The 24476-nt window shown below is 48.2% G+C and overlaps 2 protein-coding genes across 3 annotated transcripts; one reads left to right on the top strand and one right to left on the bottom strand.

Annotated features, from left to right (window-relative positions):
• The first annotated feature begins 87 nt into the window (after nt 1–87).
• On the top strand, nt 88–2006 carry KRTAP29-1 (keratin associated like protein 29-1). Its single transcript, XM_017349315.3, has one exon. It carries the CDS (start codon nt 365–367, stop codon nt 1373–1375), a length of 1011 nt encoding a protein of 336 aa, XP_017204804.2. The 5' UTR covers nt 88–364; the 3' UTR covers nt 1376–2006.
• Nucleotides 2007–9872: 7866 nt separating this feature from the next.
• Nucleotides 9873–18812, bottom strand: LOC100339338 (keratin-associated protein 9-2-like). Of its 2 annotated transcripts, XM_070060727.1 has the most exons (3): nt 18132–18812; nt 17293–17361; nt 9873–11517 (listed from the first exon to the last, which is right to left on the bottom strand). In XM_070060727.1, the coding sequence occupies exon 1, from the start codon at nt 18750–18752 to the stop codon at nt 18294–18296; it is 459 nt and encodes a 152-aa protein (XP_069916828.1). In that variant the 5' UTR covers nt 18753–18812; the 3' UTR covers nt 9873–11517; nt 17293–17361; nt 18132–18293. The 2 variants fall into 2 exon arrangements, with proteins under 2 accessions (XP_069916828.1, XP_069916827.1); XM_070060726.1 differs by lacking the exon at nt 9873–11517 and having other exon boundaries at nt 16249–17361.
• Nucleotides 18813–24476: the final 5664 nt, after the last annotated feature.

Raw genomic sequence — 24476 nt, forward strand, 5'->3', positions numbered from 1 at the left:
GGCTTACCGGAAGCCTCCTGATGAGAGGGTGGTGCAGGAAGGGCCTGCTTCAGTGAGGCTGCAGAGCAACCTGTAAAAGACACAGCTCATTCCAGAGCAGCACCAATGAACCCCAGCTCAGCCAAGAAAACTTGCACTCAACACACACACTTTTTTTTTTTTTAAATGGGGACTACTCCCAGGCTCCTTGAAGCCTACTAATCAGATGTTTGCATGCAAATGGATAAAAACAATAACAAGGAAAGCTGCTGTGAGTGGTGCTGATACCCCTCGGGGAGGATTATAAAAGCCCCAGTGGATTAAATACGGTTCAGACTCAGGCACACTGAGTTTGCGACTTCCCAGCAGGGTTGGCACCCGCGCCATGATGGACAGCTCTTGTCCTGAAAATGCCACAGCCATTCCAGCTGCGTGCCCCGATGGTGGCAGCTCCCCAAAGGCTCTCTGTCTGCCCAGTTCCTGCCAGAGCAGGACATGGCAGTTGGTTACATGCCCAGACAACTCTTATCCACCCAGCAATGCCCCGCGTGGCTGTGAACCTGCTGCTTGTCAACCTACTTGCCTTTCCACAATTTCTTGTGTGGGTTTTCTTTGCCAGCCCTTATGTTCCTGTGCAGGCAGCTGTCCATCGGGGGCTGGCCAGTCTCCCGGTGCGGATAGCTCATGCCAGCCATCCTGCTTGGAATCCACTGGTTGTCAGGTAGAGCACTGTGACGCCAGCCGCTGCCAGCAACGCTGCCGCCAGGAACCCAGCTGTGTGTCGGGAGCATGCGAGGCAGCTGGTGGCCAGGCAGTCTGCTGTGACGCTAGATCCTGCCAGCCGTCCTGCTCCGAAGCAACAATGCCTCATCCTGAGACGCCTCGCTCGCCCGTCATCTGCGCAGCTAGTCCGTGCCAACCAGCCTGCTGCCAAGCAACTTTCTGTCAACCCCCAGGTGGTGAAGGCCAGCACTGCAGCCCGACTTATTACCAACCCATCTGCTGCGTTTTCAAGCCCTGCGCATCGGCTCCCTGCGTGCCCCTTTCCGGCCAGCCGTTGACTTGCGTGTTCACTGCTTGCCATCCTACTTGCTACGTGTCCCCTCCTTGTCAGCTGCTTTGCTGCCAGCCAGCTCCTTCCCTAGCCCTTGTCTGTCAGCCGGTGGATAACTGCCAGCCTCCTTGTTCTACAAAGAGCCCGTGCAAATCAGCTTCCTGGGGCACCGTGCTTCCTGGCCAGCCAATGTGTGACCGACCCACTTCCTACAGCCAAAGAGGCTGCAAATCACCTTCCTGTCCACCAGCTTGCTGTGTGACAGGTTTAGGCAAATTGTGCAGCAGTGACACCAGTTACTCCCGACCAACCTCCCCAAGTCTGTGCAAAGCAAGCACTTGACAGCACAGCCGGCCCCGGGCCCAGCTTCCGACAGAGCAGTCTTCACACCCCTCTGAGGGTCTGTCCGCAGTGCACCGCCGCCCTGCGGGCGCCTGTCTCCGGCCCAGCACCGGCGTTGCTGCTCTCTGCTTTGCTCCGAGTGCAGCCCCCGCGTCTCTCCAGGGGCTGATGAGAGAGCTTGTGTGGCCACTCATGGAGCTTTCTTCACCCAGGTTAACCTTCCAGCACGCACGGTCCACGCTGCAGCCAGCAGTTTCTGAGGTCGCCACGTCATTTCACTTCAGCAAAGCCTTCTACGCCGGTTCTCGTTCTTTGGATACCGTCCAGTCTTTCCGAGGACTCCTTTGCTGCCAGACGCTCACAGAAAGGTGGCCCGGTCCCCAGCTCTGGCTCCTGACTCCAGTGGCCTGGGGAGGAAGCAGTGAGGGCTCAAATGAGGGCTCAAGCTTCTGCCACCCATTTGGGAGCGTGGGCTGGGTTCCTGGCTCCTGACTTCATCCTCCATCCAGCCGTGACCCTTGTGGACATTTGGGGAGTGAATCAGAGGATGGGAGCTCTCTTCCGCTCTCAAAAAAATTAAATGAGGCTAAAAGTATGTCTGCTTTCTCTCTCAAATAAATTTTTTTAAAGAAATGTGGCTGGGATAATTCATCAGACTTTCTAAACACGTTCCTTCCTTTTTCTACACCCCCACAGATTTCCTCCCAGTCCCACTGGGGCTCAGTGGTCCTGGGCCCTGTGTCAGTGGCCAGGGGAGCCAGTGTGTGGAATGGCAGACGCTCGAGTCGGAAGCTTGGAAGAACAAACAGTTCATTGGCTTGCAACCTCTCCACCACCAAGGGCTCTTCTGAGCCCAAGTGCCTCAGTTTCCCCACTGTAAGTGGAGATGGGAAGTCAAAGACAGAAATGGTTCAGGAAGCTGTAGGTTAAAACAAGGAGAGGCTGGCGCTGTGGCACAGTAGGCTAAGCCTCTGCCTACAGCACCGGCATCCCATATGGACACCGGTTCATATCCTGGCTGCATCTCTTCTGATCCAGTTCTCTGATATGACCTGGGAACACAGTGAATGGTCTAAGTGTTTGGGCCCCTGCACCCCATAGGTGACCTGGAGGAGGCTCCTGGCTCCTGGAGTTTTAGATCAGCTGAGCTCCAGCCATTGTGGCCATTCGGAGAGTGAACCAGTGGGTGGAAGACCTTTCTCTCTGTCTCTTCCTCTCTCTGCTATAACTCTACATCTCAAATAAATAAATAAAATCTTTAAAAACACGAGGCCAACGCTATGGTGTAGTGGGCTAAGCCTCCGCTTACAGTGCCGGCATCCCATATGGGCACCGGTTCCAATCCTGGCTGCCCCACTTCTGATCCAGCTCTCTGCTACAGCCTGGGAAAGCAGTGGAAGGTGGCCCAAGTCCAGATTTATGGCAACTCCTTTGCAGAAGGGTCAGGCCTGGCTGGGGGTGGGGGGTGTGCTTAGTGCCTGCTGGACTCAACTAATTTCCTCCTGACAAAAGCATCAGGCCTGAGCTGTGGCATAGTGGGTAAAGCTGCCACCTGAGTGCCGGCATCCCATGTGGGCGCTGGTTCGAGTCCTGGCTGTTCCACTTCTGATCCAGCTGCCTGCTATGTCCTGGGAAAGCAACATAAGATAACCCAAGTGCCTGGGCCTCTGCACCCGAGTGGCAGATTCAGAGGAAGCTCCTGGCTTCTGGCTTTAGACTGCCATAGCTCTGTCCATTGTGGCTGTTTGGAGAGTGAAACATCGGATGGAAGACCTCTCTCTCTCTCTCTCTGCCTCTCTGCCTTTCCTTCTCTTTGTGTAACTCTGACTTTCAAATAAATCAATAAATCTTTTAAGTAAAAGGAAAAAAAAATTAAAGTGTGCAGGAGGAACTTGGCTGTCAGTGGGACCCTCACAGCGTGATCTCAGGGGTGGCTGAGGATCAAGAGTGTGGGTGTTTGCCCACAGCCTGCTTGGAAATGCCCGCTGGTGCTGGTGAGGAAAGAGCCCTTGACCGTGGCCACTCACATAGCAGATGACCTCGAGGCAGACCGGATCCTAATCGCTGAAGCAAAAGGGTGGGATTAATCCGACCTCTGAGCTCTCGTCTATGTGAGTCTCCCAATGTGGCGTGTGATGTCCTTGCTGTTCCCAAGTGAATTAAGACGAAAGCCTCTATGACTCTGGAACTGCTAGGACCGGAAGTACCTCCGATATGAAGGGAACCTCACAGAAAGCGAATCCTTAGGCCAAAAGCCCTGCAGAAGAATACTCAAAAGTATTATTTTTCAGAGAAATTCTGCTGGCAGAGTAGAGTACCATTCAGAGTGCATCAATATTTTTTTTCTGCAAATGGGCAGATGGTAAGTATTTTAGGATTTGTAAGAGACATGGTCTCTGTCCCAACTACTGGATTTTGCTGTTGCATCCTGAAAGCATCTACAGACGATCCCAAGTAAGCGCTGCTGAGTCCTACTAAGACCTCACTCCCAAAAACAGGGCGCAGGCTGCACTTGTCTCCCAGCTGATGGTTTGCTGCTGCCGCTGACGATGCCGAGTGCTGGTGGGAATGTGAGTTTATAGGAATGCTCGTCCATTCTGACGGAGTTACTGGAGTGGCTGGAAATTTTAAAGAGCAATCTGAACTTATTTATGTCGAGTGTATAAGTGCATGTCCCACGACCCAGCAGCCCTGCACCTGAGTGTATATTCCCCCCAGAGTCTCATACAGGACCAGAGGGGTACAAAGGGTGATGTTCACTGTGGTGTTTCCTCTGGGGCACAGACTTCAGAGGAAGTGGGGAGAGAGTGGGGAGGCAAGAGATGGTGGAACCCCCACAGAGGCTCCTGCAGGGGTTGGAAGCAATAGTATTTATATGCACATAGCTGCATGGACAGGTCTCAGAGTGTCCCGCTTAGTTACAAAACAGAATGAGATACATGCACATTGCCACTCACATCATCACAATATTATTTATGCCATTTATATAAATAATAATATGTACTTTATAAGAATTCATGCAAAGAAATGCATAAAGTAGAGCAGAGTTACTATCTGAGGGAGAGAATGGGACATGAGGATAACAGGAATTCAAGTATCAAGTCACAAGTACCTACAAATAAATAAGAGGAGGACTTTGCAAGGGCCAGCGGTGATAATTCCCCATAAAATAAGGATTATGATGGACTCAGTTATTGGAAACTGAGATCCAAAATGAAAGGGATGGAGGGACTTTGGCATCACAAAGGAATTGCCACGGATATTATGTCTTCCAGAAATGGCATTTTGCTGGACACCCTGGCCTGATACTCTCTCCCACATGGTCCATGGAGATTTCAGCCACACTAAAGCGGGGGTGAGGCTGTGGGAAGCAGAGTACATCTTCCCTTAGCACAGACCTGCCTTTCTTTTTCTTTTCCTTCCTTTCTTCTTTTAGCGATTTAATTATGTACTTGAAAGAGCTACAGTGAGTGAAGGGAGAGAGAGAGAGAGAGAGAGAGAGAGAGAGAGAGAGAGATCTTCTATCTGCTAGTTCACTCTCTAAATAGCTGCAATGGCCAGGATTGAGTCAGGCTGAGGCCAGGAGCCTGGAACTCATTCCTTGTGTCTCACATGGGTGGCAGGGGTCCAGGCACTTGGGCCATCTTCTGCTGCTCTCCCAGGAATGGCAGGGAGAGCAGGGAACTGAATTGAAAGTGGAGCAGCTGGGATTCAGACCAGGCCCATACAGGGCAGTGGAATTGCTGGTGGCAGCTTAACTCATTGTGCTGCAGTGCTGACCGCATCACTGAATTTTCAACAATGCTTCTTACATGACAAGTGTAGGCAGGCATAGTTTAAGGAATTCGTTAAATAATTTGTTTATTGGTATCAGAATCTTAGATACTTTCCCAACTGGAGTCCAGCCATCTAACTCTGTCTCATTCTTTTTATTGTCCTGATTATGGATGGGTTAACTGGCCAGTGTTTTTCATCCAAACATACAGCCTAGGTTGTAAACATTCCAGTGCAATGCAGGTTGGACAGCTTCGTGTCTTTCCCCATGCTTGGCAGCAGTTTAAACACCATGGCATTGATTTGGTCCTCGCAGGTTTGCTCGGACTTGCCCATCAAAGAGCTGAACCTCCTCCCGTAAACAGTGCTGTACTCAGCCTGAACATGCTTATAACTAAGTCCTTGTTTACATTTATGCCTAGGCAAAGGCAGCAGTTTGAAAAATACATGAAGCTTTGAGAAAAATTTAAGAATGCTCACCATCCGGAATTGACGTTTTCTTACATTTGCTTTGGATCTTTCAAAAGCATGATTGAACTAAAACATTCTGTGTAAAATTGAAGGCGCTTTTGTAGCCTCCCCTAGTCCTGTGCTCTTTCTTTGCCTCTCTGATACAAATTCCATCATGACGCTGTTTGTATACTTTGTAGGAGATAGATGTATATTTACAGGGTATTTAAATAGGGGCTGGTGTTGTGGCACAGAGGGCTAAGCAGCTGCTGGTGATGCCTGGTTCAGGTCCTGCTGCTCAGCTTCCACTGCAGCTCCCTGCTGATGCGTCTGATGAGGCAGTGGACGATGGCCCATTTGCTATATTTAAATGATGGGATGTGCAAATGTAAGACTTCATATGCAATGTGAAATTATGCAATGTACTTTTACCTTTTATCATTGCTTCTAAGAACTATGCATTGTGTAGAATGACAATCCTTTAAGTAACACTCTGACCTTAGAGTCAGCCCTTAAGGCATTTGGATGTGGCTGAAAAGCCCATGAGAGCAATGCAGGCATGGAAAGCCAAGACACTGTGGCAAAAATATCCTACGTGAAGGATCTCTGTGAGTGAGAGCCCAGTGGAAAGAAGGGGCCATCAAAGAAGAATGTACTTTTCTCTGAAGGGAGGAGAGAACTTCTACTTTGCTTATTGCCTTGTCTAAATACTGATGGAGTTTGCAGTCACAAAGGTTTCCATAGCCTTGGCAGCTCATGGCAAGAGCCTCGGGCAATCACTGAGGTCATAAATAAGAGTGTCAATTGTTAAATTAACAACAGAAGTCACTGTGCACTTACTCCCCATGTAGGACCTCTGTCCTTAATGAGTTGTACTATGAGAATCAACTGCAAAACTTGTTCTCAAATAGTGCTTTTTACATTGTGTGTGTGTGTGCAAACTATTGAAATTTTTACTTAGGATAGAGTTGGTCTTCTGTATATAAAGTTAATTAAAAATGAATCTTAAAGAAGAATGGGATGGGAGAGGGAGTAGGAGGTGGGACCAGAGTGGGTGTGGGAGGGCAGGAATGGGGGAAGACCCACTATATTCCTAAAGCTGTACTTAACAAAACTGTATTCATTAAATAAAAGCTTTAAAAAAATTAAGAGTGGGAATGTAAGAGGGGGGAAGAGGAAGGGTTGGAGCATGGGAGGGATGGAAGGTAGGGGAAGTGTCACTGTTTCTAAATTTGTATATATGAAATACGTGAAACTTGTATAACTTAAATAAAATTAAAAATGGAAAAATACAACAAACAAAAAAGAACTATGCCTTGTGATGTATGGGTCTGCTTCATTGTATTAGTGATCTATCATCGCACTATGGATTACCCCAACATTTAGTGGCTGAAAACAAACATCTATCATCTCAGTTTCTGTGGGCTAGAGGTCTGGATGTGACTATCCTGGGTGTTTCCGGCTTGCATCTTGGGCTAGAGATGCCTATCTTAGACCTCGAGCTAGGCAAGTGTTAGACCCTAAATCTGAGCCCATGTAGACCACTGCATCTCCTCTAACAAGCTCCAGATGCTCTGAGTGTTTGCACACTGTCGAGGGGATCTGCCACGCTGTCCCATGGCCCCTCTTGTAGATCTCCTCCCCAGGGTCTCAGCTTGGATTTAGGGTCAAGTGCTCATTATTGCTGGATGAAGTAAGATGCTGGCATTAGCCATGAGACCTCTTGGCAGATGGCCATTCACTTTGACCCCTGTTTCTGCTGCCTTTTCACACGATCTTTGGAGAACCCTTTTCACTTGTTCTGCCAAAATCTAGATTTGTTTTCATCTGAATTTCATTTATCAATGAATCTGGCAAAAATAAATTCAATTACTTGCTATGTCCTGGTCTCATTGGCCTATATTTGATCTTTTCCTAGATGTCCACTAAGAATCCTTTGAACGATTTGTTCTAAGATCTTCTTTTCTGAGACAAGAGCAAGATCACACGTGTGCAGCTTGCAGCAGCTTGAAAGACAGGCGTGGCCGGCGCCACAGCTCAATAGGCTAATCCTCCACCTGCAGCGCCTGCACACTGGGCTTCTAGTTCTGGTTAGGGCACTGGATTCTATCCCGGTTGCCCCTCTTCCAGGCCAGCTCTCTGCTGTGGCCCGGGAGGGCAGTGGAGGATGGCCCAAGTGCTTGGGCCCTGCACCCCATGGGAGACCAGGAGAAGCACCTGGCTCCTGGCTTCAGATCAGCGCGATGTGCTGGCCATGGTGGCCATTGGAGGGTGAACCAACGGCAAAAGGAAGACCTTTCTCTCTGTCTCTGTCTCTCTCTCACTATCCACTCTGCCTGTCCAAAAAATAAAACAAAAAAGAAAGAAAGAAAGACGGGCTTGTCTTCGTCTCCAAGGCTCCTCAGTAGCGATGTGGGGTCTACCTCCAGGCTCCCCTGCTCTGGGGCACATGGATGTGCACAGCATCACACAGGGCTGTGGCTGGATTTAGAGAGACTTGGAGATGGATTTGTCCTTGTGAATCTTGAGTCATTTCTTCCAGTCCCGATCTTTCTCCACTGTCTGTAGAGGCAAACGCCAAATCAGAGCGTTCCTAGGGTAAGCTTCACATTCCTTGTGCTTCATTCTGCTGGGATACGTCGGCTCTTATCTCAGTGTCCAGACCTCGCGTCAACCCAGGAGGCCAGACAGCTTTCCCAGGCCTGGGTTTTTGAAATTATCAACAGCCAGAAACAGGTCTTTGTCCCTAGTTGAGGGCTTCCTCACTTTGCTTAGAACATTTTTACTAAAAACCACATAACATATTCATTGTGCTTTCTGCCGCCCCCGCCCCCCCCTCGGTGTGGAGCAGTCTCAGAGCATTTGGAACTTTCTTCTTCTTCTTCTTCTTCTTCTTCTTCTTCTTCTTCTTCTTCTTCTTCTTCTTCTTCTTTTTTTTTTTTTTTTTACAAAAATATGTATTTATTTACAGACACACACACACACACACACACACTCCTCAAATGGCCACCACAGCCTGGGCTGGGTTGGGCTGAAGCCGGGAGCCAGGAACTCCGTCTTGGTTTCCCCTGTGGTGGGTGGCAGGGACTCAGGGACTGTAGCCTCCCCAGGCACATCAGCAGGCAGCTGTATTGGAAGCCGAGTAGCCGGGATGTCTCTATAGGATGTGGGCATCCTCACCTGCTGTGCAGCCATGCCCAGGAACTTTTCTAAGGGTTTTTTTCTTTTTGAATTACAGTTATGAAGTTATTCTGACCTACAAAAATGGAAATTTCTGATGACTTGAACTAACATTCCCTTCTTGCTTTTTTTTTTCCAATCAAATCTCAGTCAACGCCTCTTTATAACTCTCTCTGGTGTCCTTACCTGCTGGGAAGTATTTTAAAAGGTACTATGACCATTATCACACATGGAACAAACTTTTTAAAAGGAGTTAAGGACAACTTAAGTAATATTTTCTACCAGTGTTTTTTGTTATTTTTTAATGAACAATATTCTTACTTTTTTGTTGTTTATTTTCATTTTGTTTGAAAGGGACAGAGAGACACAGAGATCTTCATTCTCTGGTTCACTCTTCAAATGCCCCAAAACAGCAAAGCCTGGGACAGATCAAAGTCAAGAGCTCAGAACTCCAACTGGATCTCCCACCTGGGTGGCAGGGACTCAAGGACTTGAGCCAGCACCCGCTGCCTCCCAGGATGAGTGTTAGCAGGGCGCTGGATTGCAAGCAGTGGAGCCAGGACTCAAACCAGGCACTGCAATATGGGGTGTGGGACTTCCAGGTGGTGATTTAAGCCACTGCACCAAATGCTTGCCCTCTTTCTCTAATTGTTTTGATGACTTTTTAATGAGTAGGTTATCCATCAGATTGTCTTGAGAAATTCCATTCCTGAAGATCAGAAATTAGGTATTAGTTGCTTTATTTTGGAAATCCCAAATGTGAGATTGGCATAATGGGTTTTGATAAAGAAGGTTATTGGACAAAAGAATCTGTGGAATGCCTGATGCGGCTGCATGAAGATCGATGGACGTTGGAATGCAGGATCCAGTAGAGTCATCTCGGCGGCTGTGAATCAGGAAAATAGAACAGGAGTAGGCATTTGAGACAGAGAAATGAGCCCAGGATAAGCGTAAAGAGCCTATGAGAAAGCACGTGCCAAGAGCCTGTTCCACACGCTATTTATTCCAAGTACAATGTGCGGGATTTATCCATCTGGGTCGTCTGTGATATTTGGTGTTAGTTATGTTGGATCAATCAGTTTGCCCATATAAATGTTTTTTTTAGGATTTATTTATTTATTTGAGAGGCAGAGTTATAGACAGAGGGGAGAGAGAGAGAGAGAGAGAGGTTCTTCCATCTGTTGGTTCACTTCCCAAATGACTGCAAAGGTAGGAGCTGGGCCGATCTGAAGCCAGGAGCCAGGAGCCTGGAGCTTCTTCCTGGTCTTCCACGTAGGTGCAGGGGTCTAAGCACTTGGGCCATCCTCCAATGCTTTCCTAGGTGCATCGGCAGAGGGCTGGATCAGAAGTGGAGCAGCCGGGACATGAACTGGCTCCCACATAGGATGCCAGTGCCATGAGCAGCCGCTTAATCTACCGCACCGAAGTGCCAGCCCCACATGGGTTCATCTTATATCAAGGGTCCCCTAACAGGTCTCACTTTATCAGAAATAAATGTTTGCCAAAGCCCTGAACCTAAAGATGGAAACATATTTGATCATAGTTCTTTTATGATACACAGTCCAGAGCTGTCACAAACCAAATCGGAGGCTGCTCTTCAGATAGGCTCCTGACTTAAGCTCAAATGCAGCTCGGAGTGGGACCCACAGACCCAGCGAGCGTGTGAAGTCTTGGCCTCTTACCTTAGTGGTGTAGGCAGCACTTTGCACAACATAAAATACCTTTTACATCAAAGGGCTGATGAAAGACATGCTGCACGCATAATTCAGGTCACGAAACAATATGCAAATGAGCATAGTTTAATAGGTGATAGATTCCCAAATGCCTCAGTGGCAAAGAGGAACATTCAGAATGATCATGGCGGGTAGAACCCAAATGTGCAGGGAAGATGTTTTAGAGGTGGCAAAATGAGCCAGCTTTAAAGACAATCAGCTGGGGCAGAGGATGGAGATGGAGTACCACACAGATCGGGTGTCTTAGGCTCTCCTTAGCTAAACCCAAGCCGTCACCAGGGGCTGGAAGTCTGACAGCTCCCTAAAAAGGTGAGGAAGATGCACAAGGGTTCTTTGCTTGGTCACTCTTTGTCAGGCTTCTGAACCTGTTCCTGGGCCCATCTGTGCACTTCCTTATAAAATCCAGTTTTGAAAAATGCAGTTCTGTAAGGCTGATCAGCGGAACCCCTCCCACACCCCAGCAACTCATCAGGGGTCTTCATGCCCCAGGCGGTCTATGGTCACCCTGGCCTGTCTCCTGTACGAACCCTGTTAGGCTGGCTTAGAGTCTCCCCTCACCTGTGGTGTTCCCTCTTAGCAATTTTCCACCCACTGACCTCCTGTGCTATGGGACAGAGCACGCAGGAAGTTAATATTTTCCAGTTCAGAGCAAAGTGAAGGGAAACAGAAGTGACTCAGGGATTAAACAGAATTAAGATTCAATCATTTTGCAAGACAGAAAATTCTAGAAATGCCATTACAAGCAACAACAGCTGTGATAAACCTCCTATTGTCTAGTAGCAAATGGTGCAATAGCTAAGAGAGAGATTGTTTAACATCCCATGGGTGTTTCAGGTGATTTTAAGGGTCAACTCTGAGAACTCAAACCCTGGCGCACACATTGCTGGTGCTGGGAGGCTCACTGCTTCCTGAGAGAGAAGGATGCCTCTGCTTCCATCCGCTCTGACATGGGCTCTGCTGTGGGTTATCCAGCCAAGCTCCCTGCGCCTCGGGCTCCCCTCGATTCTGCAACGGCACCAGCAAGAGTTTGTGTTTTCACCTGGAAGGCTCAGTAACTAAGAAGCAATTTCTCCAAGAAACCAGAACTCATGTAGAGAAACTGAATTCTCTCCTGTGCTGTCTATATCCATTTAAGGCTATGGCTCCCTCTCCTCAGCTTTCTGTCTACATAATCCTGTTCAAATACTATTCTTTGCATACATACATCACACTGAGAAATCCTCTTGTGTCATAATGATCGTGTTACCCACAGATCTTACATGAAACCTCCTTTCCTCTTATGGGAGGGAAAACTCTCACAGGAAGTTTGCTTTTGTTCTTATGGAGTTGTTTGTTTTATGTATTAAGTGTATTTTTGCCCTGCTTTATTTTTTATTGTCGGGCACTGCCAGGATAATTCTTAGGGAGACCTGGATGGATTTCGCTGGGAATCAGCCTTAAAGGGAAGAAGATTTCTGGAATTTGTCCCTTTCCATATTAATCTTTGTTTCAATCAGGAATTTGGCTAAGCCTGAGGAGCCTGGCTTTTATCTGCCCTCACCCTGGCTAAGAATTTACAGAGAGGATCGGAAGGGTTTCTGGCCTGCACGGGTTACAGTGACTGTGAACACGGGGAGACCACACAGACGTGTGTGCTGTCCTTATCTACACGGTCTAAGCTGCTTTGATTTATGCTTGGGACCTGGAGGAGGACTCTGATGGCCCGTGCTGGTGCCAGCCATCGAGGACCTCAGAGAGAGACGACACAGGGCACCGGGAATGCCTCTGATTTAGGTGGTGTTGGGAGGGGTTGGCTGAGGAAGTGATGGTGTCAGTTTTGAGACTGGGCGAGCTCTGCGGTCCAGGGTTCAGTTTCCATGAATATTTGTACATGAGTATTTTCCATGAATATTTGTACATGAGTATTTTCCATGAATATTTGTACATACACGATTTTCCAAGTCCAGCCTTTCGGATCTTCCCCAGGTTGTTGGCAGCAAGGTAGCTGCAGAAGGAAAGGTGTGAATGACCTGGTAACTGTGGGCTTGATTGGCAGGTATGGCAGAAATCAGGGAGCCCGGGAGCCTCAGACTGGGGACTGCAGATGCCAGCAACAGGACTGGAAGAGGGAGAGCACAGGATGGGTGGTCCAAGGGCCGGAAGTTCAAGATGTGTGGGGGCCGAAGGTAAAAGACTTGGGTCTGAACTACGGTATTCATGATGAAACAGGCCTCTGCTCGCAATTCTGCTGGATTTTGGGGCAAACCTTTGAAGAATTCCATTTAATGTCATCCTTCCGGTGACTGAATCGCAAGGCGGCCCACTGACGAGTCCTCCTGCACCTGGTGGCTTGGGCAGGGAATGGAGTGGCAGTTCTGATTACCACATGGAACTGGCCAGCCCTGGCTCAGTTACTTATTTTCTGTGCTGTGGACCCCTCAGGTGATCCTCCTCATCCAGCTGACATTACCAACGTGGCCGCTGGTCACAGGACTCAGGGAGAGACGGGGAGCTTTGTAAACATGTAAAATGGCCCTCCACCCCACCAAGAGCTCAGTAGTCAGAGTTTTCAAGACAGTAGAGATGGTCAGATCAACCAGGAAAGTTATCCAAAATTGTCCCAAAAGGCAGGGGGAAAGACCCAAGAACAATGGAACAACCAGGGAGAAACCTCAGCGTGTGGGAATATTGAGCAATTGTGGTACTAGGGCCTAAACAATAAGTCTTGAGGATATGGTTTCTAAAGAAAAATTTAGAAACTGAGGTGGAATCTCATTGAAAAGGTTGATTTTATCATCATTTCTAACTACCTGTTCTGGGTTTACATAAAGAGATTGAAATGACAGGTAAATGTTGTAAACATATCTTGATCAATTACTAACCATCTCAATACTCTGAATTTCTCTTTTTTCACAGAATGCTTACTCTTTTCTCAGATCGGTATCTGCACATGTTTAACTGAGAATCATTTTTCATTTTGTGTTTAATTAATTTATATTTAATTAATTTTTAATTCTGTATTCTCCACATAAGTTACCTCCAAGACTGCAACACTTTTATTTCTTTTGTGATTAATTTGACTTTGAGATGACTTCTCTGTTGTCATTTCTAAAAGTCTTCTCATTCTCTTTATGTTAAAATATTCTTCTCCTTAGGTTAAATTAAATTAAATTAATCCGATGTACCTCGGGGTTTGGCCTTTGAGTATAACACTCATTCTTGTTTCAAGCACACACACAAGAAATATGCCAATGTGCATTTTCTGAGCCATGTGCCAAGGGAGAGATGTTAGGGAAGAGGTTCCTGGTCACGAAAGCTGACTGAGTGGAGGAAGCAAAGACAGAGACAGAGACTGGCTCTCTGCAAATTTCTGCAGTTAACCCTTGTTCAATGCCCCAGAGGGCCTCACCTAGGAATTGTCTCCTATGCCTGAGTCCAATCATAAGAAGAATAATGAACTATAGTGTAATCACCAGTACAACTGCAAGTACAATTGGTGTGCCACTTTTGACAAGATATGATGTTGAACTAGAACCTGATGAACAAAGACACTAAAAATATAAGCCAATGCAACCTTCTGATGATAATTATCTATCATTCTTGTTATGATGATAATTATACATTACCAGGATTTAAAAAAAGACTTTGGAAGCTAAGAGAAAGATAAATAAACCCTAAGTCATCTTGAAATATAATTAGAAATGTGATAAATAACTAGCAGATGCTATAGTAGGAAGGAACTAAGATGTAAATTCCTTCAGGAACGCTCATGACGCAAAGGTGTGAGTGAGGATGCATCACAAGTTGGGAACTACAATAAGGTACCATCCAAGACTTGGAATCTACATTAAAAAGAGCAATGCCAAATCGCATAAGATCACCTTTTAAAAAAGAAGTATATCTTCAAGTCTGAGGAACTGCTCAGATCTGACAGAATATATAGAAATGTGAAACCTTAGTGAGGGTTGGATAGTTTTCTGTTACTACAGCAAGCTACTGGAGGCAATTTACTTATAGAGAGAAAAGGCTCATTTAGCCTACAGTTTTGGAGATTCAAAGTCCAAGATTGGGCAGGGTCCCACTGGCTCCATCCCTGCGGATGGCATTCCTGCTGTCAGTGTCCTGTGGGTTTGCAAAGCATCACATAAAAGGAACAGGGGGCGAGTTGTGTGTCTGGTTTTGTGTCTCTTCTTATATAGCCACTAGGATTTGGACGTGGGGTCTTCACCTTGCTGATCTAATCCAAACCAATCACTTCTCAAAGATCCTAACTATAAATACTGTAACTGGATAAAGTTTCCGCCTTCTCAGTACCATTACCTTAAGACTTTGGAGTCTTAATTCATGAATGAATTGCAGGAGTCAAATCATATTCAAATTATGCAAGGGTGTTGGTGAGCCATGGAAGCCAGGAGTTAAGGCAAGTGCTGAAGCAGCTGCTCGGGGAGAGGCAGAGTTGGTCATGGCATTGTGAGTTTTCCAAGTTCCATTGGAGAGACCTGTTGTGAAATGAATGCATCAAATGCCTGTCCAGTATCTAGCTTCTTCCCTTCCTGTATGAGTTCCTTGCTCACGTGGTGCTTAAGTTCCTGGCAGTGAATTCTTCTGTAAGTTAATAAACAGGTGTCCTTGCTTTATGGGCTTCGCTGCTGCCAAAGGTGGCTTCACCCTGGCTAAGTAAACAAAGTCAAGTCTTTGTGTGTGCAGGGCTGTTGGCCAGACCCTGAGAAGTTTGCCCAGGCTGTGAATTCTGTCCTAAGAGCCTGTTGGAAGATGACTGCTGTTTTCCCCTCTCCAAGCAAGCATCATTTATCTTGACAGTGTGTAGAGTTCTTTAAAGGATCATGTGTTGAATACTTATCGACTTGAGAGAATGAGAGCAACTTGTTAGCCATCAATGCACCAGATAATGATGGGGGCAAGGGACCTCAAGAATCTCAAGCACGGAAGGAATCCTGACGAACTTCCTGCCAAGCAGTGGTCAGATCCAGTGTCTGAACATCAAATAGCTGTAGATGCCCATGCCCAGTGCTGTCTGCTGCATCCTGGGACAGCTTTTACGGAGCTGCTCCGCCCGCCAGGCTGCACTCACTCCAGACCCTCTGACCTCCCCCCCCCCCGCCCCCATTAGAAGCACGTGTGACCCCACAGCCAGAATAGCACCTCTGAGCGCAGCGCACCTCATTTCCTGGCTCCCTCTATTTCAGTGCCCTGTGTTAGGAAATCACATTTCTTTTTTCTGCAAACATGGCAAGTGTCTTCCCACCTGTAGGACGCAGTTCCAGACCAGCGAGCCGTTCTGCGCTCCACTGACCTACATTTTTAGAGGGTCCATTTGTAGCAAACTTGTCACACATGTGACTGACAGGTCCTTTTCCTTGTTGGAATCAAGTTCAGAGTGATTCACCTCCTACTTAAGTTATATCGGAATACAAAGGTGGTTGGATGTCCCCTCGCTCTCCCTTGCATGTATGCCCATTCTAGAATCTGCACTTTTTATCTTCATGAATTTTCTGCATCTGGCCAGGAAGACTATCTGTGCCTCCAGATATTCATCTTTCCTTCTAGGCTCCTCCATATATTTTCCATTGTGGAAGAGGATAGGAGAGGCTGGGCCCTGGGGAACTGAAATAAGACAGCTGAGCAGCCACGTAATCTGTGTTTTACAGCCTACTAACAGCAGCTTTCTGGGGGCATGCTTTAATATATCCTAACCAGCTCTCATTTGGTTTATATCCCATTGTCTTTGCATGAGCATTGTTTTTTTTTTTTTTTTAGGGGGGTGACTTTTGTGCCTGAATTTTTTCTTTATCACCTCTGTTATTCTACACCGTAAGTTGATTTGTAGATTCCCTATGGGAGGTTTTTCTTTCTTCCCCCTCTTGATTGGTCGGCAGGAAGTGATGCTGCTACATACAGGCATCTGGAAGCACCTTCCTGTGTCATTAGATGTGGGTTCTTCACCCTCACTTCTGGCGTGGAAATTTCAGCTCCTGTTTGGGTTCATCTAGAGAAACACGATGAAGGTGAGAGTCCTGGCACGGCTTGTTCACGTCTGTAATCTCGGTACCTGGCACCGTACGTCACACACAGCAAGTGCTCAATAGATCGTGCTGAAATCAAGGATCACTCTGTTAATTCTTCTTTCGCAGTCTCCCTCCCAAAGTCCCAACTAGTAGTAGGGAAGGAAGAGGAAGCTGAGTGAACACACTGAATAATTTTCTTTCTTAGCCAAGACTTCATGGATCAGAAAGATTTCCTTGGTGTCATTCGCTCAACTTCTCGGATTGTGCTGATCCTTAGTTACCGTAACAATGGTCTGGAGAAAGCACTGACTCAAAGTATGGGGAGAGGCTGCCTGGACTACTGCCTGAGGATGTGTGTGTCATGCAATCCCTTTTTCATACACCACACTGTACAAGGCCAGAGGAAAGAGAGTGTCCCAGAAGGCCGCCGCTGACATCCAAGCACAAGTGTCTGTGCTAACCCAGCGCCAGGAACAGACGACGAAACCTCAAGGACGCTCTTACAATGGACCTACTGGCATGGGAGGACACATCTGTAGACAGAAACATTGTCTGCATCTGGAAATGTGTGTGTTCATGGGGACAGGTGCTCCAAAGCGCTCAGATCCCAGGTGTGTGTGTGTGTGAGTGTGTGTGTGTTGTGTGTGTGTGCGTGTGTGTGCATGTTTGTAGAAAGATGTAAATGTGAATGTCCCAGTACTAGGATCAGAGGCCTGAGGTCCTCAGCAAATTCTGACCACGGGCGTATGGAGCATTCCAGGGGTGCTTTATTCACCCGGAAAGGGGAGGACGATCTTGCTTCTGTGACCTTCGCGTTCATTATCAGGCTCAGAACAGGTAACACCTGGGAAATGAAGTATGAATGGAAGTCTTAGAAATAAATGCTGAACAAAAAATCAACTCATGATAGAGGCCGGAAGAAAGCAAAGAACTTCCTGGAAAGGAATAAGGGACATTTCCCATTATCTGGAAAGACACTGCAAGATTAAGATGAAAAGAAGAAAGTAAGACAAGAGAATAATGAGTAAAAAATATGATTATAAGGGAAGAATAAATATGGACAAAATTTAAGAAAACTATCCTAAGGATTTGCACTATAGATTACTTAAAGGGAAGTGGTGGTCATTTTCCTGAAGTTGAGACAATGACCAGTGGTCAAGAAGGCACAAAGCCGGCGCCACGGCTCACTAGGCTAATCCTCCGCCTTGCGGCGCCGGCACACCAGGTTCTAGTCCCGGTCGGGGCGCCGGATTCTGTCCTGGTTGCCCCTCTTCCAAGCCAGCTCTCTGCTGTGGCCAGGGAGTGCAGTGGAGGATGGCCCAAGTGCTTGGGCCCTGCACCCCATGGGAGACCAGGAAAAGCACCTGGCTCCTGGCTCCTGCCATCGGATCAGCACGGTGCGCCGGCCGCAGCGCGCCGGCCGCGGCGGCCATTGGAGGGTGAACCAATGGCAAAGGAAGACCTTTCTCTCTGTCTCTCTCTCTCACTGTCCACTCTGCCTGTCAAAAAAAAAAAAAAAAAAAAAAAAAAAAAAAAAAAAAGGCACAAAGACGCCCGCCCCTCTCCTAGCAAGCAGGTAAAGATTCAGAAATTCTGCATGAGTCAGCATCTTACCGAGAGAACTCACAAAGCCTTTTCATCAGGAAACTGAGAGAGAGGCGGCAGCAGCACACGGGTGTCAGAGAAGCCTGGGGAGGTAGCTCGTGGCAGTGCCCAAGGAACTGGTAGACCAGCTGCCAAGGGATGGCTGTGCCAGATGCCGGTCTGCAGAGTGATTCAGCAGCAGGAGGGCCGGCAGCAGCTGGGCTCACAGCAGGACGGGCGGCAGCAGGGCTGGCAGCAGCTGGGCAGGCAGACGCACGTGGGGTGGTAGCAGGTTCTGGTGCAGTAGACGGGCGTGCAGCTGCCGGCCTGGCCGCAGGGGTCGCTGCAGCAGCTGGGGCGGCAGCAGGACTGGCAGCAGCTGGGCTGGCAGCAGCTGGCCACGCAGCAGCTGGGCTGGCAGCAGGGGGTGCGGCGGCAGCTGGTCACACAGCTGGGCTGGAAGGTGGTCCTGCAGCAGCTGGTCTGGCAGCACGTGGGGCGGCAGCAGCTGGGCTGGCAGCAGCTGGGCTGGCAGCAGGGGGCGCTGCTGCAGCAGCTGGACACGCAGGCTGGCTTCCAGCAGGTGGTCCTGCAGTGGGTGGTGCTGTAGCAGGGGGGCGGGCAGCAGGGGGAGCAGCAGGAGTTGGTCATGGTGTTGGTGGGGAGGGTGGGCTTACTTCACAGCTGAGTTTCCCAGAATATGATGGTGCTGTGTGCTCTGGGCCTTTTATACCCCGGGCCTCCAGTGTTTGGGCCAATGAGCAGCCATCTTCCTTGTTGTTTATGTTGTGTTGTGTGGTCAGTTTGGGATGTTCCAGGAGGAAGCTGCTCTCTAAATGCTGTGAGTCTTCTGAAAGTAAGTGTTTAATTTGTCTCCTAATTGAGAATAAGTCATGGCACCAGGGTTTGAGATAAAAGGGAGGCGGGCACATTGCCAGCATGGTTCCTGCTCTGACCAGTGTGGGTCACGTGACAGTTCTTGCTCTGGTGGGAGGGTCAGGGCAGCTGTCCCTCTGCAGCTTGTTTTTGTGGGAGGGTCTCTGGGAAGGGGCATGCTGCAGCTGTGACCACAGTTGTCAGGTGAATGTGTGATCCACGTCTGCTCACTACCAAAGCCTGATTCAGGATGAGCCCAGGTGTCTGTCTCTGCAGCCCCCATTGTATCACACAGGCTTGGGCGGAGGATGCCTGGCACAATGTGTTCTGAGTGGTTGTGGTGAACCAGAGCAGGAGAGAGAGGGAGGTCAGAGGTCTTCTGTAACCATCAATAAACGTCTTGGGAGTGCCCGTCCACCCTGGGTTGCCGAGGACCGAGGACTGACTCTCAGCGATGTGTCAGGACAGCTGTGGGTGATCTGAGATGAGCTGGAGGCTCATGAATAGCTCAGCTACTTAATGACTGGAGCCAGAAATGTCAGGCCACCGAGTGAACGTCTCTTGCCTGTATCCCTGCCTCCTTACCGCCTTTCTTTCTTTTTCTTTTCCCTGATGACATTAAGAGTCTATCAATAGATTCCTTTTCATCTTGGAATTGTACGTGCATAGTTATAACAGTTATCCATGATGATAAACTTGGAAACTTCATAAAAATATGCTTTAAAATTCATTTATTTATTTGAAAGAGGTGGGGATAGAGCTAGAGATAAATAGATGATTGACAGGTAGATAGAAAGAGATTGATAGTCTACCTGTTGGTTCACTCCCCAGATGGCCAAAAGGCCAAAGCCAGGAGCCTGGAACTTCATTTAGGTCTCCAAGTGGATGGCAGGGACTCAAGTACTTGGGCTGTTATTTGCTTCCTCTCAGGTGCATTAGCAGGAAGCTGTATCAGGAGCACAGGGCAGCCTGGACTCAGCCAGGAACTGTGATATGGGATGCAAGTGTCCCACCCGCCACTCAGCTTGCTGCACTGCAGTGCTTGCCCCCATAGCAATCTTTTTGTATTTTAGTTTTTCCCATCTTAGTTCACTCCCTAACCCTCCAGTACATTTTTTTAAGAGAGACAGAGAGAGAGAGAGAGAGTCCTTCACCGCTGCTTTTTCATTCCCCAGATGGCTAAAACGGACAGAACTGTGCCGATCCAAAGCCGGGAGCTAAGAGCTTCTTCCAGATCTCCTACATAGGTGCAGGAGCCCATGGACTTGGGCCATCATCTACTGCTTTCTCAGGCCATAGCAGAGAGCTGGATCAGAAGTGGAGCAGGAGCCGGTGCTGTGGCATACCGGTAATGCTTTGGTCCTCAGTGCTGGCATCCCATATGGGCGATGGTTCTTGCTCCACTTCCAATCCAGTTCAATGCTATGGCCTGGGAAAGCAGTAGAAGATGGCCCAAGTCCTTGGGCCCCTGCACACACTTGGGAGACCTGCAAGAAACTCATGGCTCTTAGCTTGGGATCGCTGCAGCTCCGGCTATTGTGGCCATCTAAGGGATGAGCTAGCAGATGGGAGACTTCTCTCTCTTTCTCTCTCTCTCCCTCTCTCTCTCTCTCTCTCTTCCTCTGCCTCTCAAATAAATAAATAAATAAATAAATCTTTAAGGAAAAAAAGAAAGAAGTGGAGCAGCTGGGCCAGGACTAGAACCGGTGCCTATAAGAGATGCCGGCACTGCAAACCCGGGCTTTAACCTGCTGCACCACAGCGCTGGCCCACCCCAGTATAATCTTAAATAGAATGATTTAGTGCAACTCTTTGTGTTCTTGATATTTCACAATTAAATATGATGCTTTCTCTCTATTTTGGAGATTCTTTTCATAGAACAATGAGACTTTCATTTCTTATTTTCTAAGGTACTCTATCTTGAAAATGTATTGAAACTTATGAAAAGCTCTTTCAATTCTTTTGCAGATTGAGATAATGTTATGTACTTCATCATTGCTCAGTGAACGTGACATTCAAATGTTTATAACTTCTGAGAATGATTCAATGTTGTTTTTTATTTATTTATTTATTTATTTATTTATTTTTTTGACAGGCAGAGTGGACAGTGACAGACAGAGACAGAAAGGTCTTCCTTTGCCGTTGGTTCACCCCACAATGGCCGCTCCCGTGGCACGCTGCGGCCGGCGCACCATGCTGATCTGAAGCCAAGAGCCAGGTGCTTCTCCTGGTCTCCCATGCGGGTACAGGGCCCAAGCACTTGGGCCATCCTCCATTGCACTCCTGGGCCACAGCAGAGAGCTGGACTGAAAGAGGGGCAACCGGGACAGAATCCGGTGCCCCGATTGGGACTAGAACCTGGGGTGCTGACGCCGCAGGCTGAGGATTACCCTAGTGAGCTGCAGCGCTGGCCCAGTGTGGTTTTGATTGTAGGTTTATGACACTGGATATGTCTCCCATATGTTGTATTTTATTTTCTTTAAAGATTTATTTTATTTATTTATTTGAAAGAGCTATAGAGAGAGGAAGAGATCAGAGAGACACAGAGAGAGCTCAGCTCTTCCAGCCCCTGGCCTAGTCACCAAATAGCCACAATGGCCGGGGCTTGTTGATCTGAAGCCAGGAGCCAGGAGCTTCCCTCGGGGGTCCCCCACGTGGGTGCAAGGGCCCAAATACCTGGGCCATCCTCCACTGCCTTTCCAGGTGCATTAGCAGGGAGCTGGATCAGAAGTAGAGCAGCCTGGAATAGAACAAGCGCCCACGTGGGGTCCCAGCACTGGCACTGCAGACAGTGGCTCAACCTGCTGTGCCACGGTGCTGACCCCCCAATCTGTTGTTGAGGATATGTGCTGAATTGCAGCCCAGACATGTGTAGTTCCAAAAAAGAGTAGGGTGGTCAATCTTCCTGTCCCTACTGTATATCCCCCACATCCACTAAAATACAGAATTCTGACTATGGCAAGATTCCCACTCTCCCATGACTCAATAGGACCTTCATGTGGCTCCAGTGTTGGTACTGCTGAAGGCAAATTCATGCCCCCTAAGTGCACTACTCGTGTTACTGCAGGCAGTGGGCTTGGGGAGCAGCAATTCTTTTGTTTCTTTTTTTTTAGAAGATTCATTTATTTACTTGAAAGTCAGAGTTACACAGAAAGAGGAAAGGCAGAGAGAGAGAGAGAGGTCTTCCACCCACTGGTTCACTCCACAATTGGCCTCAATGGACAGAGCTGTGCCAATCTGAAGCCAGGAGCCAGGAGCTTCTTCTGGGTCTCCCATGCAGGTGCAGGGGCCCAAGCACTTGGGCCATCTTCTACTGCTTTCTCAGGCCATAGTAGAGAGCTGGATCAGAAGAGGAGCAGCCGGGATTAGAACCGGTGCCCATATGGGATGCTGGTGCTTCAGGCCAGGGCGTTAACCCGCTGAGCCACAGCGCTGGCCCCTGAGTGCTTTTCAATAGGTGCATGAGTCCCATGAGTCCATTTCTGGGGGAAATTCCAAGGGACGCTTGCGGTCCAGTTGCTGAGCTTTGTTCCACTCCTGGGACACACGACCAAGTCCAGAGCCGTTTGCTGAGCTGGGTGCTAGGTCATCTTACGATAGGATGGTGTTATTCCAGATAACATGGGTGAGGAATTATCTTTAATCCTCAGCTCAAAATGTTAGAAGGGAAATTTGGTTTAAGAATCAACTAAGGTTACTGAAGAGATCCTGGTTGGGAGTCGGTGATTGGCAAAGTGTGAGGAATCAGCTGGAAACATCGGATTATCAACAGATCAACAAATACAGAAAATTTGAGAGCACTCATAATGTGTGAATACTCACCTATGCTCTGAGGGTCACACTCACACTTAGAGAGATTGAAGAGGAAGCTCTGAGTGACATATGGATAGAATTAGATTTGCATGTCATGCCATATCATAGTTGAATCTTGAATGTTATGATAGAATGGACAATAAAGGGATTTTTAATGATTTATTTACTTATTTGAAAGAGTTACAAAGAGGCGAGAGAGAGAGGGAGAAAGAGAGAGAGAAAGAGAGAAAGAGAGGTCTTCCATCCTCTGGTTCACTCCCCAAATGGCCAAAATGGCTGGAGCTGAGCTGATCTGAAGTCAGGAGCCAGGAGCTTCTTCCAGGTCTCCCACTCAGGTGCAGGGGCCCAAGCACTTGAGCCATCTTCTGCTGCTTTCCCAGGCCATAGCAGAGAGCTGGATGGGAAGTGGAACAGCTGGGACTCAAACCAGGTGTCCATATGTGATACCAGCACTGAGGACCCTGGTATTACCCCATATGCCACAGCGCCATCCCCCCAAAAAGAATTTACACTCACATATCAGAAGTCTCCCAATGTGGTCACCATTCTCAAGAGCCATGGATCAGACAAACAGGAGAGAGATTGAATCCCTTGGAAAGTGGAACTTATAGTAACATAAATAAGAGCGGAGCCTTTTCATGCAAAGGAAATTTCAAGAGAAAGAATGACTTGGAGATGAGCAGAATTTACTCAATTCCAGGCATGGATTTTGTCCACTTGCGTGTGCATGCCTGAGAAGGAGTTGGGTGGTGGTCATGCACACTGGGATCAGGGGAGGGACATGGGGAGCTGTGGGCAGTGCCCAGCTGGGCCCGACACTGGGCACCGATGATGCTCCCTGAGCAGCCTCCTTCCTTGCAGGAGACAGCGTGCTTTCTCCTGAGCGCCTGAGACGTCAGCAAACAGTAGAGCATTATTTCCATACTGGGATAAATGGAAGACTGGCACACTGGGGTTGGCTAGTATAGAAATGAAAGCAACATCCGAAAGGTATTGACACAGAGTGCAGAACGCAGAGCACTGGCGCCCTGGTGGGAGTGGAAGACCGTGCCGCAGCTGTGGAAACCCACATGTAAACACGTGGGCATGCAAACAGAAATGCCAAAGACCCGGACATTCAGTCACTCTTCACCCCTGGAATGGGAATCAAGATCTTAGAGGTATTAGCACCTTTGGGTCCACGGCAGCACTGTACACAGAGCCAAGATGTGGATGCAGATCGAATGTCCACTGAGAGGTGAATGGTGTATTAACTGTGGTACCTGCCTGTCATGGACGTCACTCAGCGCCAAAGGAAGGAAGTGCCCCCATTCCCACGCCACACACAAATTCAAGGTCTTTACACCAATAAAGCTGCACACAGACAAAACCTACATGAGAGCACTCACGTGATGACTCTCAAAGGTGAAGCTCTGGGGCCGGTGCTGTGGTGCAGTGGATTAAAGCCCCAGCCCGCAGTGCCGGCATCCCACATGGATGCTGGTTCTAGTCCCGGCTGCTCCACTACCATCCAGCTCTCTGCTATGGCCTGGGACAGCAATGGAAGATGGTCCAAGTCCTTGGGCCCCCGCACCTACATGGGAGACCTGGGGGAAGCTCCTGGCTCCTGGCTTTGGATCGGTATAGCTTTGGCTGTTTCAGCCATCTGGGGAGTGAACCAGTGGATGGGAAAACTCTCTCTCTCTG

Source organism: Oryctolagus cuniculus, chromosome 17 (genome assembly GCF_964237555.1).
Source record: "Oryctolagus cuniculus chromosome 17, mOryCun1.1, whole genome shotgun sequence".
NCBI classification, from domain to species: Eukaryota; Metazoa; Chordata; class Mammalia; order Lagomorpha; family Leporidae; genus Oryctolagus; species Oryctolagus cuniculus.